This window comes from Cinclus cinclus, chromosome 22 (assembly GCF_963662255.1).
Source record: "Cinclus cinclus chromosome 22, bCinCin1.1, whole genome shotgun sequence".
NCBI lineage: Eukaryota > Metazoa > Chordata > Aves > Passeriformes > Cinclidae > Cinclus > Cinclus cinclus.
The window spans coordinates 5,049,693-5,068,473 of record NC_085067.1 but is presented as its reverse complement, the minus strand read 5'-3'; the positions used below and the strand labels follow the sequence as shown (position 1 = coordinate 5,068,473).

Genomic DNA, 18,781 nt, shown 5'->3' with positions numbered 1-18,781 from the left:
TCATCGGGAATTCAACCGAGGAGCCACCTGCAGGAGAAGGACAGGTCTGAAATTGTGTTCAAAATGCTGCAAAAGTTTAAATTCCTGAACAGGCAGAGGCTGGGCAGCCTCTGGTCCTAATGGGAGCTCTGAGCTCTGCTGGAAGGGGAGTCAGTGCAGTCTGGATTTGTTCTGGATTTATTTCTGAATAAGCTGGGTGTGATAGTGCATAAATCAGCTGTGGGGCTGATCTTAACTGCCAGGATCACCTCAAACAAGCTGAGAAGGGGAGAGGATTTTGTCTTGGGTTTTTAAATGCATTTAAAATTTGATACACTATGGAGTACATGAATCTTAGGGGGTAGAAAAAAAAACAGGTGAGTGCTAGGACAGGCCCTTGGTGGGTGTGAGTTTGGCAGCCCCTCAGGGTTGCAGGAGCCTGGTGCCCAGCTCCAACTGGGGGAAAGGCTGGGATAGCAGGGCACTGCTGTTGGCAGGAACGTCCCATGGCATGTGTCCCATGTCAGAATGCTGGGTTGGATCCAGGGTAAGTGATCCCAGCCCACACTCACCACTGTTAGATGCCCGTTCTTGGCTTTGGCTATGAGCAGTTCTGATCCCGAGATGAAGTCAATGATCCCTTCTTTGCCTTGTCCCACTGTGAACTTTATGCTGTGAAGAGCAAAGGGTGAGAACAGTCCTGGTGACTCTCCAGGAGCTGGGAGGTACCAGAGCTGCAGATCTGCTCTGGAGCCTTGTTTGAGGTGGATTTGGTACATTGTGACGGGGTACAGAAGGAGCAGGGCCCTGGTGTCACTCACCTGCCCTGGTTGATGTTGACATTGTTGATTTTGTTGGCCAGAATGGCTGTTTTTGTCAGTGTCTCAATCACGTGGTCACTCTGCAGGACAACGTCTCCCTGGGAGGAGAGTCCATGCTTTAGGGTCATGGCTTTGGTGTCACTGTACCAAAACTGCCCTGCTGTAAGGGACAGGGACAGCACCAGAGGGGGCAAACAAGCACTGCTGATCCCCCTGTTCTCTGAGCTGAGAACACAGTGAAGAGCTGGCACAAAGTCGCATCCCTGTCACCTTGTCCCCCCCCTCCTCCCAGCTGGATGTGTTCCCTGTGCCTTTCACCCTTTCTCCAGAGAGGGCTGCAGGAGGATGGGCTGAGCCTCGGTACCTTCTGCTTGTTGTCCTCACAGTGCACGTGCAGCACAAACAAGTTGTCACTCAGGCTGCTGGCCGAGATGCCTGGGGGAGAGACCTGAGCGTCACTGGCACTGCCCCGACCTGGGGAGGGCTCAGCCTCTCCCAGGAATGCAGCAACTGTTCCACACAGCACAGCTGAGAGGCTGCAGGGGGCTCGGGGGAGAGGCTTCAGCCCAAGGCTCCCCTGACCCCACTGCAGGCTCGGCAGTTTCCCCCTCCCCAAGAATCTGGTCCCTGTCAGATGTTCCGAGGGCCAAAAGCTGCAGCAGTGGCCCAGGCAGCTGCTGTGCAGGAATGGTGCAACTCCCCTGTTGCCCTGCAACTGGGAAATCACTCTGGGAGGGTTGAGGCAGATGAATTGAGTCAGTTAGGTGACATTTTATACAGATTCATTTGAGAAAAATGCAATTTCACTAAACTGCTTGCCAGGATCAGCTCCTCCCCTTCTTGTCCAGGACAAAGTGCAGTGTGTAGTGGAACATATTACAGGGCAGCTGAGGTGCAGGGTGAGGGGGGTGCCCAGTCCCACCCCTGTGCCATTCCCACCTGTCAGGTTGGAGTAGTCGATGCGCTGCTTGATCTTGGACTCCTCCACGACGATGGCCGAGCTCTGGGTGAGCAGCAGCTGCCGAGCCCTCGCCTTGTAGCCCTTCCTGTCGTACTTGACCACAGGCACTGCATACTGAAACACGAGTGAGCAGGGCCAGATCCCACCTGGGGCACTGCCAGCCCCCAGCAGGCACCAACCAGGGCTTGGGAAACCAGGAATGTAGCAAATTCTCTGTGCCAGAACTTCCTCTGGACACAGCCTGGTGGCTGCACTGCCTAGGGACTGGGAAACCCAGGTTTGCTGTCAGTCTGGGGGTTTTCCCCTTCCCCTTTAGCTGTAACACATTCAGTTCTTAACTTTCTAATCCATCAACTCTTCCCAGACTGTCCTCAGAAGTATTACAAGCTTAATACAATGTAAAATTCTTGCTGTACTTTCTCCAGAAATCTACTCTTCCCCTCTGCTGAATAACTGGGAGCTTGACGAAAGTGTTGTGACACATCTCTCACCTTAAGTGCTTCATTTTCTAATGCCTGAAGGACTTTAGTATTTATTTCTTCTCTACCTGTATTAAAACCAAAGAGGTGGGGGGTCAGAAAGGAATTTCCAGCAAGAAAAGAGTTCATTAATTCCCCCCCTTCCTTCCTGCTGTTAAACTTGGCAACCCCCACTCACCCAGTCGAGTATTGATGAAGAGCCTGGGAACACTCTGAGGATAATTGTCTTTTTTACCCTTGAAAATCTCACTGGCAATTACTTTTTGTTCCAACTGCAAGGACAAAAGAAGTTCTCTTGTTTAGTATAAAATTTCTCCTTATTAAAAAGATACATTTCTGTTAGAAGAGATACTCCCTTCGTGGTTTTATTAGCACTCATCATTTAGTTCCTGTTTGGATGAGGAGTTACCCTAAACTTTCAGTCCCTGGAGGTGTTCCAGCCTCTGTCAGTGACCTGAGCCTTGGGCTCCTCTGCTCCACGAACAAAACAGGGACTGGGAAAGTGGGAAATCCTCATTGCTGTACTTGGGGCCAAGGCTATGACACAGGACAAGGCACCTGGGATGATTTACAAGGAAAAATGGGGATAAAAGAGGCTCCTTATCAGTGAGTCTGGTTTGCTGAGCTAATCCCATGTCCTTAATCACAGGCTCAGCCCCAGCCTTTCATTCCAGGTGTCCATGCACTGCAGGAGGTGAGAGATTGTGCAAAGAAAAACCTTCATGGCAGTTACAGCCAACGTCCCCTAATTATGTCTCTTTACTGAGTTTTTTTTAAATACAAAAACTCCCTCCCCCTACCTCAGTATAATTTTTATTATTTTTAGCTACAACAGAGCAGCTGAAACTGCTCCTGTAACTTCTCTGTTTGGAAAATGACTGGGTTTGTGTCTGCAGGATTCTTACTCCCTATTTTACATGGTACAGGCAGAATAAAGCAGCTTCTTATATTTTTAACTTCCATGGGCAGAGTAGCAGGGCCTTTCAATAGAGAAATTATGTGGGGGCTTGGCTCCACAGCCTGTCTAAATAGTACCTATTGAAATATGTATAGAATGGGGTCTCTTCTTATGCACATTCCAGGCTTTTAGTGTTTTGTGTCTAACCTAAACCCAAACCAGTGACGCTGTTCCTGTGGCACCCCAGAAAGCAGCAATTCACACCCTGAATGCCCTGAGTCCCTCCCATCCAGCTGCTCCTTTCCCCCATTCCCTGTGAGTTCTGTCCTTGGGAATGTCAGGGAAACCCTGCAGAGGTGCCCTGTACCTGCTGCTTCCACTCGGGGCTGATCCTCTTGCAGTAGGTCCAGACCATGTTCTGCATGCAGAGCCTGCGCAGGAGCTGCGACGCCTGCAGGGAGCCCAGGGGAGAGGGGATGGGTCAGAGCTGGGGACAAAAACCCACAGGGACAAAAACCCAACAGCCCAGAACCAGGGGCAAACCCACAGGGATAAAAACCCAACGACCCAGAATCACCAACAAACCCAACAGAGCAGCAGAAAATGCACTGCTGGGTTTAAAAAGCTGTTTCCTGAGCAAGAATTAAATAATAAGTAGTTTGTTTTTTTTTTTTTTGCCTTTCTCTCTGAGGGTTTGCCCTGGGACTTCTCTAGCTGCTTTAGAATGGGGAATAAACACCATATAATCCCTCCTCTGCACTGTTGTGCCCTTCCTTCCTTCCAGCTGTACCTTCAATCCAAACAATTCTTTGGATAGGGTAACTGGTTTTTTTTGCAATATTTTGTTTTGAGCAGATAAACCAAGCAGATGCAGAATAATAACAGCAAGAGAGGGAATTAAATTTGTTAAGAGAAAAATGGAAGGGAATTTCAGAACTGGATGAAAAGACAAAATGGTGCTGTAACAGCACCACGCTCCAAGAAGCTACAATCCTCTAGGCCTGGATTCCCCTCCCACATCCCAGGGCTCATTCCCACCTCACAGAGTGATGGGGGAGGAGTTGGCCACGATTTGTCCAAGACATTTTTTGGCAAGTTCCTTTTGAGGTTCATCAGGAAGGAGAATCGGATGTAATCCAGGAAATACTCGTTCTCTGGGCACCGCGGGTGGTTCCGGTAAATAAAACCTTTAATGAACCTGTGGGCATGGAAAATACTGTTAAAAAATTTAAAAAGTCATCAAAATTGCTGGTATTTAAAGGTTCTGTTTCCTGGGTTTTCTTAAATAGTTTTAATTTATTAAAACCCCCCCCCCCCCTTTGTCGTGACAAGAAAGTTTATTTTTAGCATCTTATTGTTAAGGAATGTGATGTTTGAGGGCTTGGGCTACTCTTCACACACCTCCTGATTGTCTCCACTGCCCATTTCCTCTTGGCAGCTTTTCGGCGTCCCAGGGTTCCCCTCCACCAGGACTGAATGGTGATGGCTAAAAACAACATAAAAATTTTTCATTAAGGGAGCTTCTTCATCCCCAAACTGACTCCACACAAAACTGGCACCAAAAACGCTCAGGAAAACCCATTCTGGAAATAACCAGCTTTCAGTTAGGCATGGGGGAAAGAATATGAGTTTTTAATAATATGATAGATTGGATAAATGTCAGTAAAAGGATGGGAATTGCTGTGGGAGCTGCTGAGGGAACATCTCTCCTCCCTCCTTTCTGTGTCTCTCATACCTGCATGTTTCATGGTCAGGAATTTCTTCCGGCGGTAGAAACCTCTCCACGTCGCCTGCATTTTTGTGGCTGGAATTGCAAGAAAAGCCAGCAATTTACAACTGTGACCAAGCACATTTTGGTAGAAAAAGACTCAACTTTTAAAATAGAAATCCACTGCAAGTGTGAGTGCCTCACCCAGACTCTGCTTCCTCACTTCCAGAGCATCTTCTGTCGCAAACAAGGTCTTGGGAAAGCGGATAAAAATCTTCGTTCTGGAAGTAGAAATAGAGAATTACATTTTACATGCTGGAGCAACTTGCTTTTGGCATCCCCTTTGGGCTCTGTAATCTTCCCCCATTAACTAGAGCAGCTTTATTTTATTTCAAAGGGACAACAGGGACATGCAGCAATTCACAACCTTAAATTGAGACCACAGAACTGACCGTCCCATTTTGTATTCTTCTGGTTTGTATCCAAGATGTTTCACCAGCACAGCCACCCCATCGTAGGGCCGCCCATCCCACGTGGGCCACGTCTCTGGACACAGGGATTTGTACCTGGGGAGTGGCAGGAGAGGAAATCTTAGGGAGAGAAGTGCAATCCAAGGAGGGAGAGAGGCCACGGGAAGGCCCAAGCTTCCCACCCCTCCAGGTGGGGTAAAGCTGCCCCTGTGCTGTTCAAAACAGCTCCCAGGCTCAACATCAATGGGAGGAAGCTCAGGGACAGGGAGCAGCAGAGGGAAGAATTCCAAAGTAGCTTCACCTCTGCAGGAAAACCTCGTATTTTCTGCGGTAGGCGAAGCCGGCCCTGCGCACCCGGAGGTTCTCCATCAGCCCCAGGTATTTGACCTGGTGTCGGATCAGGACTTCATCAAATCGATCTTGGCAGGGCATGGAAATGGAGAAACACAATCAGTGCACAGCTGCCCCCTGCTCCAGGGAAGGGCAGTGTTCAGCTCTTACTGTATCTCACACAATTCTCTTTAACCTCCAGTGAATCCTCACAGCACAAGTCCCACACAGCTTTGTGTCTCTTGCCTCCCATCCCTTTTTAATTATTCATATTTAGCTCCAAAATGAAGTTTTCCTTTGGGATGTTTATGCACAGAGGAACCAAAACGGAGGGAGAATGAGGACATTGTAATGAATTTACACAGGTCAGTAATTCTTGACTTTCACCATGTCCTTCCTCTAGCCAAGAGCAGTGCTCCCGTTGTGAATCCTGGCTACTGGCACTGCCACCCCCCTCCCTACAGGAGCTCAGGCACAGACCCAAAATGAACCCAGAATCGTGCAGGGCTTCATGTGGCTCCTCCCTGTGCCTCCCTGACTGGGATCAGTGCTCTGCCTCTGTCCCCAGGGCCATACCAGCCTGTTTGGCATCGTTGGGTTTCATGCAGCGGATGTAGGAGGGTTCTTTGGACATTAGGATTTCCATGAGTTTGGAAAGGCTGTTTTTGAACTGAGTTGCTGCCTAGGAGGAAAAAAAAAAAGAAAACTACACATAAAAGGATGACTTGGATCTGGCTATAAACCAGCAGAATACAATATGAGGGGTTTGCATTCAGATCATGTCAGAGATTTCATGTTTTAAAAAGAGGGAACAGCCACAGCCCCCTCCAGCTCTTGAGTTCTCACCGTTTCAGGTCTCTTTTTGTCTGTCAGCTCTGTCCTATCAAAGCACTGGTTTATGATGGGGTTCTCTGAGTTGCACATGGTCTGCAAAGAGAGAGATGTTTTCAGAGATGAAGTACAGAGAGCTACCAGAGAAACCTGAGGACAAAACTATTTAAAATAACCAAATGAACACTGGGATCTCAATCAGTCTTGCCAGAGCACAGCCCTATGGACACACAGCCTCCAGGTGGAGTCCAGAAGAATCCTTTCCCTCAGGTGCCACCTCATTTTAAACCCAACTCCTCATTCTCTCCTGGAAACCTCCTCTCTCCACACTCACCTCCTTCAGGTTCCGGAAGAGAAGGTCGTTGTTTTTATCTAGAAAACCTGCAAGAAAAACAAACCACTCAGGCTGCTCCACTGGAACTTCAAGGCAGGGATTTGAGATTTGAAATTCATCTGGTTGATCAAATGATGTGGGGATGTATTTTAGGCCCAGATTTTTGTTTTTTCTGTGTTACCTGCTACACTGTAGGTGACATCCCCAGCGTAGTGTGAGAGCCGGAACTCCTCCCGCCCCAGCGACTTGCGCGTCTTTTGGTCAGCGAGTTTGTGCCTGGGCAGGGAGCAAAAAACCTTCAGGAGAAACAAAATCCTGCAGGATTCACTTCTAAAAGCACCAGGACATTCAGTCCTGGAGTGGGACGGTACAAAGGTCAGCAAGGAATGTAAACTGAACTTGGTGATTTTCAGGTAAATAAAATTCCCAACCAGCACATCATAGAAGTGTCACTAAATGTATTTATTTTTAATTAAAAGGGGAGTTTCAGTGTTCCTTGCAGAGTGGTTCCGTGTGCACATAAGATTAGACATCCTAAACTGAGCATTCAGAATAAAAGCAGAACATTCAGAAGACACAGATACATGGAGCTCCAAAACTGAACTAAATAATCTGCAAGGTGAGAGGTGAATCAGTAACAAGAGTTTTGTTGCCACTATGGCATTCTGAAGCTCAGTCAGGCACTTAGTGTGGACAACCTATTTATTTTATATTATCTTAAATATCAATCAAATCTCTCTGCAAAAGAAACTTATCATCTTTTATGTGGGACCCAGCATGGTGAGGATGTTATTCACACACTGTAATCCCTCAGCTCAGGGAACACTCACGTGAGAAAATGAGGGTGGTTCTTCACAGTCTCCTCCAGTTTCTCCAAGAATGTCGTGTCTGTGGCATCCCCGGGTCTCAGACACTCCTCATCCTACAAACACACAAATTCCAGAGATTTCTGACTGGGTTCTGCTTCACTGAAACTCTGCCTCAGTTTGGCCCTTTGGCCTTTCCACTGGTGGCTCAATAAATGAAGAATTCTTGAGCTGGAAAAGATTTCCCTCCTTCCAGACTGCCTGGATTGGGAGCTGCTTTCCCCAGAGCCCATGGAGGTGATGCAATGACTTTTCATGGTGTCACTATTCAGTATATTATTGCTTTTCCCACCTACTCAAACACTTCCAACATTAACTGATTTTTTCCCATGTTTCCCTCCTTGTTTTCCACTACACTGCCCAAAATTTTTCATTCAAAAAGATGTCTTTAACTCACCAAAATAGAAATGATGCCTTTGAATTTCTCTTCCACCAAATCACAAATTATTTTGTTATTGAAATACTGAACTGGTTCCCACTGCAAAGACAAGAAACCACACTTAGGTGAAAACAACTCTAGACTGGAAAAGAAAATTTCACAACATTTCAGAGAGCACCTGATTTAATCTTTCTGTCAAAGGTTTTTCACTCATCACATTTGTTTTCCTAACATCTCCTATATTAAAATCAGGGTAAAAGCTTGAGATGGCATTACTCACTTCCAGCTGTCTCACACAGCTACCAGGGTTTCAAAAAGAAGGGAGAAAGGAAAGTTCTATAATTCCTTGACTGGGAGATGGTGCCAGGATCTCTGGGAGGAGAGGGAAGGGGGGATTTGGGCTCTTACCGCGATGCCCTCGGACTCGTACTCCTCCTGCTCTGACTTCAGGGTGAGCTCTATGAAGAGCTGCTGCAACTTTTCATTGCAATAGTTAATACAAAACTGCTCAAAGCTGCAAAGAAAAATCAGAAAAATAATCACTGTTTGTACAGAAGGAGGTACAAACAGTGGGAGCAGCTGGGATACAGTAAATCAAGAGAAACAGATTTTTGTGAAGTGTTTATTTACTGACTGTATTTATTATTTAGGGAAACTCAAAGAGTTCCAGAAGGAGGGAAAAATGAACATGAAGGATGGAACATGGAGGAACACAAAAACTTTGAATAAAGGCCCAATAACACTGCAAATCTGAGAGTCTTGGTTCAGTGCTACCTGCCTGGGAGGTTCCAGACTCTGCCAGTCCCATCCCCTGGTCCATCACCACCATGGGAAGATGCCACAACAGCCACCCCTGGGCTGGAGAGCTGGACAAAGGCACAGCTCAAGGTAAGGCATGAATACACCCAAAAAACACACTTTATTTAAAATACCAGGACCATTAATAGCTGTAAATGATAATTATTAGCTGGATGTCCTAAGTGTTAGATGCCCTGTGATTGTCAGTTTTTCACCTGATGTCCTGACACTTAAATGCCACCTCTTTTACTAAGAAATGGAATAAAACCTTGTTTCACAAGGGACAGAAAACACCATAATTGAATGATGTAATTCAGAATTTATCAAAACAAACCTGTTGTGCTGGAAAACCTCAAACCCATAGATATCCAGCAATCCTAGAACTGTTGTACTTCTCCAGCCTGGAAACTTCTCTTCCTGCAACAGAGCAAAAAACAAATGTAGGTATTTACTCACAGCTATGATCCACCCCTGGATCTCCATCACTGAATCACAGCGTTCAGTGCACAATTTGGAAAACAAATTAATTTAGAAATGACTAAAGGCACAGAACTCGCTTTGCAGCTGAAAGATTTGGGAATTGCTCTTCCATTAGGCTGGAAATGAACAAACAGAAGGTTCACTTGCCTTGTAAGCCAGGGATTTGTTGACCTTGTTGACCAGCCAGGAGAAGGTGCGGCCGTAGACGGCCTTGGCGAGGGCGTCCCTGGCGTAGGCTGCCTGCTCCAGGTTCAGGGGACTCACCAGCTGCAGGCAGGAGCACACAAAAAACCACTCAGCAGCCCCCCCAAACCAAGGGGTCCCCTTTTCCTGCTTCATCATCACTAAACAGCCACCCAAAAACAGAACAGTCACCAGTGGGACCCCTGCAGTGACAACCTCCTGTGAGAGGTGATGAGCTCTGCTGCCAGAGCTGATTCATCTCACCCCTTCTGCCCCCCCAAATCCCCAGGGATGTTCTTACCTCCTCCCCTTTTGCTATGATCTTCTTGTGGATCAGTGCCTCCCGAAGAACAGAGCCATCCACTGCCAGCAGCTGCAAGCAGGACATTCAATTCATTTATGGAGCTGTACATTCCTTTTTCCTAAAATGCCATCCCAGTGAAACAACCCTTCATTTCCTACTCACACTGAACAACTCTGCAGCATCGATCTCTCCCTCCCCTCCTTTCTGGCAGGGATATGAGCTAACAAATTAATTGGCTGAAAACTTCCAGAGTCCATTCCTACCTCACTGCCTAAAGGTGGAAACCTTAAGGCAGTGGTGGGTGAGGTGGTAAATACAGAAGTTGTCAATTAAATGGGTTTGATGACAACAATTGCATTCTATTTAGGTCAAATAAAAGTGAAATTTATGAGAACTTCTAAATCACAGTCTAAAATTACACAATGATATCAAGCTCAAAGTAAGGAATCCTCTACATTCACCTTCCCTGTAATATCTCCCCCATTGGTGATACTCACCCTGGCCAGGTATTTAATCTGATTCTCTGTAGTGACCTGAGCATTCCCCTGCTCATCAGCAGCAAACTGGACATTCCCCAGGTGTAGGACACTGGCTACAATGCTCAGCAAATCCTGCCAGGGAAGCAACAAACAAAAATCAGGATGATGGAATGAACACACGACAAGGTTTTTGTGTTAATTCACTTTTTAAGAGAATATTTTGTATCTTTTTCAGGATTTTTGTAGGGAATACATTCACTCTGAATTGATTCACTGATTTCAATCAGAAATCTTAAATCAAAGCAGAAAAGATCCTTAAAAGTAGAAAAATCTGTGCTGCTAAACCTCACCTCCACTTCACTGTCATTGAAGCCAATAACAGTCAGGGCTCTCCTCATCATCTTCCACTCATTTTTGTCATTTATGGAACTGACCCTTGCACAGTGACCCTAAAAAGACACAGTTTGATATAAATAAACAAATGATCATCAAAGATACATTATCCACGCTCAATGCATCATGTTTCTTTTTATAGCAGTCACCTCAGAGTTATTTCTGAAGTGAGGGAAAGAAATTACAAAGACAACTGGAGATATCCCAGTCCTGTAATATAGTATTTTAAGAATTATAATTAATGTTCACCTTTACTAAATAGTGATACTGCTGTGGGTTCTTCTCAAGGCCCAGCCTCCTCAGCAGATCCTCCTCCCCTCCTTCCAGCAGCTGGTAGAAGATGTGGAAGTTCCTCTCGCCGTGGTTCTGGTGCACAACTCGGGATTTCTCCAGGAGGTAGTTCAAGATGTGGCCCCCAACAGGAGCCCCCTAAACCAAACCAGACACGTGGAAAGAGTTCATCACCACAGAGGAAAATGTGTCCTGCTTCTCGGTTGTCTGTTCAAAGGCAAGATCTGAAGGAAAAGCCCACAAAACCACAGAAAATGATCTGTCATTGTGTGCCACAAACTCCATGTCAGCTCCAGCACGGGGGTGATTTGAGTGCTAAAATCCCTTCCAGGAATTCACCACAAAGAGAAAGCACCAAAATGGAGTGTGGAGGGATTAAAGGAGACCTAAAAGCCTGGAGGATGGCAGTGCTGAGCTCCCCAGCTCCTATACTGTGTCCACCTTGGGATCAGAGTGGACACAAACACTGTGCAAAGTTACACAGGACAGGGATTATCTTCAGATCTCCCAGCTGGTTTATGTGGATTTACTTGGGGAGTATCCATTGGCACAGAGCACTAGAAATAAAATACCCTGGAAATAAAAGGGTTTGATCTCTGTGTCCCCTTATAGAGAGAAATAAGGGAGCAATGGAAGGAAGGAGAGTGAATCCCATAAAACCCTCTGGACCCAAACTTTGCTACCACAGGCTCTGCTTATGCTGTCACCAAGGAAATGCAAATCACTCACTACACACAGAATAATACAAGAACACAGAGAACTCCTATAACTGGGACCAGTCCTGAAATATAAAGCAGATTCCAAGTTACCCTGTAATCAAACTGCACATCCATGTACTTCCCAAACCGACTGGAGTTGTCATTCCGAAGGGTTTTTGCATTTCCAAAGGCCTGAAATGAAAACAATCACGGAAAAATAAAATATTACCAAATCAGATTATTTATAAACACTTGGGTGAAGCTGCCAGTTACTTATTTACAGCCTAGGATTTTCCTTCCTGGAAACCCAGAAGGAAACAGATTGCTCCCTGAATTCTAATACTGATCTTCACAGCCCGTGCAGGCAGGGCAGATGGAGAATCCTCAGAAAACACTTCCCATCCCCCCTGCAAGCTGATTTGAATGCCACTCCACTGCTGACAGCATATGTCATGTCTGACAGCCTTTTCCTTCTCCTCTGGCACCACAGCTCCCTGCCAGAGGGGTTGCAGGGCTCTCCTGCTGCTGGGAACTCACCTTTCCTGGGATACAGGGCGTAGGGATATGGGGCACAGGGATACGGGGCACAGGGATACACAGGGAACAGGGATATGGGATACAAGACACAGGGATCTCTCTCTCAGGACACAGGGATCTCTCTCTCAGGACACAGGGATCTCTCTCAGGACACAGAGATCCCTCTCAGGACACAGGGATCTCTCTCTCAGGACACAGGGATCTCTCTCTCAGGACACAGGGATCTCTCTCTCAGGACACAGGGATCTCTCTCTCAGGGCCCAGGGATCCCTCTCAGGACACAGGGATCCCTCTCTCAGGACACAGGGATCTCTCTCAGGGACACAGGGATCTCTCTCTCAGGACACAGGGATCCCTCTCTCAGGACACAGGGATCCCTCTCTCAGGACACAGGGATCTCTCTCTCAGGGACACAGGGATCCCTCTCAGGGCACAGGGATCCCTCTCAGGACACAGGGATCCCTCTCAGGACACAGGGATCTCTCTCAGGGACACAGGGATCTCTCTCTCAGGACACAGGGATCTCTCTCTCAGGACACAGGGATCTCTCTCTCAGGACACAGGGATCTCTCTCTCAGGACACAGGGATCCCTCTCTCAGGACACAGGGATCCCTCTCTCAGGACACAGGGATCTCTCTCAGGGACACAGGGATCTCTCTCTCAGGACACAGGGATCCCTCTCTCAGGACACAGGGATCCCTCTCTCAGGACACAGGGATCTCTCTCTCAGGGACACAGGGATCCCTCTCAGGGCACAGGGATCCCTCTCAGGACACAGGGATCCCTCTCAGGACACAGGGATCTCTCTCAGGGACACAGGGATCTCTCTCTCAGGACACAGGGATCTCTCTCTCAGGACACAGGGATCTCTCTCTCAGGACACAGGGATCTCTCTCTCAGGACACAGGGATCTCTCTCTCAGGACACAGGGATCCCTCTCTCAGGACACAGGGATCCCTCTCTCAGGACACAGGGATCCCTCTCTCAGGACACAGGGATCCCTCTCTCAGGACACAGGGATCTCTCTCAGGACACAGGGATCCCTCTCAGGACACAGGGATCCCTCTCTCAGGACACAGGGATCCCTCTCTCAGGACACTGCACACAGCTGGGGCTGGACACTAGAGGACACCACAGCACCATAAAACGAGCCCAGCCTCACTGAGCTGCCCACTGGGACGTGCCCCATGGCAGAGCCCTGCAGTGATCCACAGCTCTTCCCACGCCAAATCCCCTCTTTCCCCGCACCCCCTCCATGCCCCAGCTGCTCCTGGCGGGCTGGAAAGGGCCAGGATCGCTTTGGCCGGGAATCAGAGCGGGATTCCCGGAGATGTGCCCACGCAGCATTCCCAGGACGCGCTGGGAAATGGAACCATCCCCGTGACTCGTGGGCAGGATCCCGTGGGAATTACCTCCAGGACGGGGTTGGACTGCAGCAGGCGGTCCTTGACGGTCTCGACCTGCTGGCTGGCAGGGCAGGTGACAGCGTAGTACTGCAGGATCTTCTTGGTGGCCTCGGTTTTGCCGGCGCCGCTCTCGCCGGAGATGAGGATGCACTGATCCTTCCTCTCGGTGCGCAGAGAGCGGTAGGAATTGTCTGCGATGGCATAGCTGGGAAGGGACAGCCGGGATCAGGTGGTTTGCCTGGGAAATCCCGGCAGAGACATCCCCTAAAACAGCCCCGGGCCGTGGGCTGGGTGAGATCACACACTGCTGACAACAAAGGACAGCCCTGGCACCTCTGGTCACACCTCAACCACCCAGCCAAGCTTCTGCAGGGTCAGGACACAAATCCTCAAATTCGTTGAGACTTTGAGACTCTTCTTCTGCCCCCTTTTTTTTTTTTTTCTGACGAAATTGTGCAGATCAATTGGCTTTTCTAAATATAAACGTCCTCTCAGCACTGGTCCCGTGGGACAGAAATGTTTTACACTCAGGAAACACCTTGTCCTCCACCGGTATTTTTTCACGCTTATCTTCTAAGTGATGACACATTCAGAAGGTCACAACAGAATTTTGCTGTCTGGGTGGCTCCAGAGCTTCTCTTGGGTGGTGGGAAGAGCTGGAAAAGCCACCAGAGATTAGGGAGCATCCTGCAGGTGCCCTCTGTCCCGAACACCAGGCACTTCCCCTGCCTGCACAGAGCCTGGCCCTGCCCTTCTGCTTCCTCCTTTGCTGCTTTTTCTTTCATTTCTGAGCCGTGAGCAGACAGGATCTCACACCCAGAGTCACACACACTCCTACAACTTCAGAGAGCTGCAGGGGATGAGTGACAATGGTGACAACTGCTCAGGGGGAGAGGAAAAGGACAACTCACATCAGACAGCCTCTCTAACATTTCCACCATACATGTGGTGAGCAACCAGGTATCCAATCTTTATACACCTGACAGCCCTTTAGAAGATTGGCTTTTTGAATTTTCATTTTTTTCTTTTTTTTTTTCCCTACTCTCCTGCTGTGCTATTAATTAGAAATAATCACACCAAAACAACATCCGTGGCCTTCTCAAGTCTATTAATACTTGGTGCTAAGGCAACACCAGTGAGCTCCCTTGGCAACACAACTCACCCCACAAAATACATCATGTCCCTCTTTTCCCATCCAGCTTCTGCCTCTGGAGTCTTTTGGAAAACAGCTGAATACATGCAAATTTAATTTGGATTTGAAGAAGTGCCTCTGGCCCCTGTGCCTCTGTGGGGTGGTTTATGGCCCCCAGAGCTCCAGGCAGGCACAGACAGAATCGCTGTAAATAAAGATGTTTATGGTCCCATTTGCAGGCCATAAACAGGACAGGATGTGACAGATTTCTGGGAATATGCTGGGTTCCAAGCCCATAGGGATAACTTTCCTCCTCTGAGTGTGATGCACTCCCCAGAAAACCCAGTGCTCAGGCCTACACTTGAACTACCTGACACTGGAATAGAGATCTTGAAGTGTTTTTGCTTTCTAGAGTTAGTTTAGAAGAGGAGAAAGAGGAAAAAAGACACCTGAGTTACTGGAAAAGGAGAAGCCCAGAGCACTACACTGCAGATGGAGCATTTTGATGCTCCTCAGAGGATTTTTAAATGCATATATAATCAAATAATGCAATAAAATAATCAAATAATGCAACGGAACAGCAAAAACAGTTAACAAAATTCTGTTTTCCCAGTGGGAGCAGCAGTACCCAGGATCACATTTCTCCAGGGGTCACTTATGAGCTGCACATTTTACAGCTTCTGAAGGGACTTGTTAAAAGGAGAAAGAAAGCCTAAGAAATAATCAGCTACACTGTGATTTAAGTGGAATTAAAGCACACCTGCTCAGTGCTTCATGCTATCCACGTGCATTGTCATCACCCTGTACCCACTGCACACTTAAAACCAGAGCCACAGTCCCAAGGATTTTCCACAGAGTCCCAAAATTCACATCAAAGGGCACAGAGGCCCCTCCCTGACCACAGGCAAAGTGATCTGAGCATGTTTGAATGCAGAGTTTTGCAGGTTTAATTCTGCCCCATCTGGATTCACAAAGTAAAAATCACATTTTTGTCCTAACAAATGCAAATTCAAGAGCTGAGACTTTCCCAACTAATGGTGTTTCTCCCTCTCTCTGTGCTTGCAGCACATTCTGGTTTGTTTACTCTCCTGGGCTATGTGCCAGCAATAAGAAACAACCCAAATCATTTGCTCATAAATAATATCATTTACTCTTCCAAGATCTCTTAAAAAAAAAAACCAACAAAAAAAACCAAAACACAACACAACATAAAAAACCCTCCAAGAGGTGCTCAGAATTTGGCTCTCAGTCCTGAGAAAAAAAAATAAAAATTGAAGCCTTGTGGCCTCAAGTCTCAGTCATCTTTTTCTTTCAGCCTGACAAAAAAAAAAAAAAAAATTCAATCACTTTCAAAAATAACTTTAAACCTCAAACTGTATTTTTTTTTAAATGGGAAATTGGGAATGCTCACCAAGCCAGACCATGTAAATAAATACATTCCTTGTTCCAACAGGCTGATGGTATCTTAGCAACAAGGGAAATACCAGATAAATATTGGTCAGGCAGGAACAGCAGAGGTAGGAAAGAAACCCCCACACACCAAAAGCTCTTTCCCCTACTTAGCCCCGGACACAGAGACCCCAAATAACCCTGGAACAATGAACTCCTGTCCTGCCAGGGCTGGGTAAGCAATTCTGTTCCTGCAGCCAGGAAGGAACCAACTCCCTTTCCAAATACTGCTCTTGCAAAGGCAACTCATCCTCTTTGGAGAGAGGAACAGGAATAGAAAGAGCCTCACACCACACCCTCCAGAGGATCCTCTCCAGACCTAGGATTCCCAGGGCTGCAACTGGGACAGGGAAAAGTCCTGTTTGCCTCTTTTCATGTGTCCCAGCTGTGTGGGAGTGACAAAACCTGCACTGGCACCCACTCACAGGTGAGGAGAAACTTCATAGAAGCTGACGCCACGGTACCGCTCCATGTTCTGCTTTGTGTAGATTTCCAGCTCCTTGTAGGGATTCACAGACACCAGCACCGAGCCTATGTAGGTCTGGAAAACAACAAAAAGCAGGAAGGTTACAGCAGGTCTGGAGGCAGAGTTCAGGTGTCTCTGGAGGCTGGACACCCATCCTGCTGTGCTGAGGATGCTGCTGAGGGGTGCAAACAGGCCGAGGGTGCTGAGGAAGAGACCTCAGCTCTGGGAGAGTGACACTGCTGGAGCTGTGCCAGCCATGTTATCCTTGCTGGGTAAAAAGCACCTCAAATGGTTTTAGGGTTCCCAACAAGCCACAATGCTAGGTTATTTCTGATACACATTTAGGATCGAGTTCAAGTCTGGCGGTGGTGGGAGTTCAGGGGATGGAAGAATGTGCTGAGAGCTGGATTTTCAGTGCTGTCAGTGCCACCAGATCTCTCAACAGGAGCTCTGCAGTGAGTCCCCACACCCACCAAATGACAGCACCCCAGAGTGGTGCTGGCACAAGCACCCATGGCTTGTGTGGCTGCCACCAGCACCTGCAAAGCCCAGTGCAGAACAAAGCCAGGTTTGTCCCGTGCAGCAGACACGCTCCAGGTCACCAAGGGACACCATGGTGGCTGTCCCCGAGCTACTCACATAGATCAGGTTCTCCTTGAAGCGTTTCCTCAGGTTTTCAATGAATGCAGCCTCACTGGTGAAGTTCTCCAGCAGGACAAAGTCCTGCACCCCCACACGGTCCCGCGCTGTCAGAGCGCTCTCCATGGTCAGCCGGATGCCGTTGGCTCCCAATCCCTGCAGCCAAAAGCACAGGGATGTTGGGGTGGCTGTGGGTCTGCAGGAACACTGGGATGTTGGAGTGGCTGTGGGTCTGCAGGAACACTGGGATCTTGGGGTGGCTGTGGGTCTGCAGGAACACTGGGATGTTGGGGTGGCTGTGGGTCTGCAGGAACACTGGGATGTTGGGGTGGCTGTGGGTCTGCAGGCATTTCCCCGAGTCCACAAGAACAACAGTTACCCTTGGATAACCATATTAAAATGAGATATTATAGTGGGATATTAAAATAATCCCGCTGCTGCCGAAAACTGATCACAACACTCCATCAGTTGTCTGCTCTAATTGCTTTGAGGGAAGACAAGCCATCATTGGGAAAAAATTACTGCTAAATTTCTAATAACCTCAAATCAAAGAAACAAACATTTGATAAAGAGAATAGAACTTGGATTTCCTTTCCCAGGCATCCATTAGGAGGGACACTGAAATGTGTTCTCTCCTCTCTCTCTGATTTCACAACGGGAAGCTGTTTCGAGGTAAGGCACCATTTATGACTAATGATGATTCATCCCAGAAGCAAACAGCTTCACACTGCTGACCAATTTAAAAGCTTTAGCAAGGCACCCAATGGGAAAATCCTGAGAAAATTGAGAAGAAATGAGAAATAGGCATTTCTGCATCCCACGCCACTGACTTCAGACCTGACACCGACGTGCATCGAGAGACTCCTACCCCTGCCCCTCTTTTAAAGGTTACATTTGCAACCTGACGTGGGTGAGACTCAACCATCTGTGGAAAGCACTGATCTGCTGACTCCTGACTTCATGGTAAAGCAGGGAGGGGAAATCTGCACCCAGGGGTGACTCAGTGGCTGCTGGCTGGGGAAATCTCTACTCAGGGGACAGAGATGGAGAAGATGAGAGGCACCATAGGAACTGGAGAAACAACATGTGAAGCCTTCTGCCTCACTCCTGAGTGCATTTTCTGTCTTCCTCAACCCTTCTTACCTTGCAAACTGTGCACAGCAGCACCCTTCCCATAAACCATCTCCCTAAAGCAATGAATGATATATTGGGATGTTGCACAAACACCAGAGGGGTCTGCTCCTAAAGCAGGCTCATGCACCACCAGCAATCCCAGACAGCCATCCCAAACTGGGAATGCCCTGCACAACGATGTAGATGACTTTTACTGACTCACAGAGTTCCTTTCTGCACCCTCCTGAGATATTGAAGTTGTCAAACCACAGGGACTGGTGATGTGCAGGGAGAAAATTAAACCCAGCCTTGGTCAGGAAGAAAATTTACCTGAAGTTCTGTTGAAGAGTAATAAA

At 47.7% G+C, this 18,781-nt stretch overlaps 1 protein-coding gene across 1 annotated transcript; it reads right to left on the bottom strand.

Moving 5' to 3' along the window:
• On the bottom strand, positions 1-17,459 carry MYO1C (myosin IC). Its single transcript, XM_062506812.1, has 31 exons — positions 17,313-17,459; positions 16,633-16,748; positions 13,633-13,831; positions 11,794-11,874; positions 10,943-11,122; positions 10,651-10,749; positions 10,319-10,432; positions 9,819-9,890; positions 9,478-9,601; positions 9,189-9,267; positions 8,465-8,570; positions 8,075-8,155; positions 7,642-7,733; positions 6,993-7,087; positions 6,812-6,858; positions 6,493-6,573; positions 6,223-6,328; positions 5,618-5,735; positions 5,299-5,412; positions 5,051-5,127; positions 4,874-4,942; positions 4,540-4,624; positions 4,177-4,336; positions 3,506-3,589; positions 2,419-2,512; positions 2,253-2,308; positions 1,740-1,875; positions 1,165-1,235; positions 801-898; positions 552-651; positions 1-27 (listed from the first exon to the last, which is right to left on the bottom strand). Exons 1-31 carry the CDS (start codon positions 17,436-17,438, stop codon positions 1-3), a joined length of 3,087 nt encoding a protein of 1,028 aa, XP_062362796.1. The 5' UTR covers positions 17,439-17,459.
• Between the last annotated feature and the right edge of the window lie 1,322 nt (positions 17,460-18,781).

Bases quoted from the DNA above. Each gene is read 5' to 3' on its own strand.
- MYO1C (XM_062506812.1), bottom strand. From the start codon at position 17,438: ATGGAGAGCGCTCTGACAGCGCGGGACCGTGTGGGGGTGCAGGACTTT. The intron at 10,433-10,650 runs GTGAGGTTTAGC...CTTCCCTGGCAG, and splicing joins TCAATGACAGTGAAGTGGAG to GATTTGCTGAGCATTGTAGC. The intron at 9,268-9,477 runs GTGAACCTTCTG...TGTTGCAGGAAG, and splicing joins ATCCCTGGCTTACAAGGCAA to AGAAGTTTCCAGGCTGGAGA.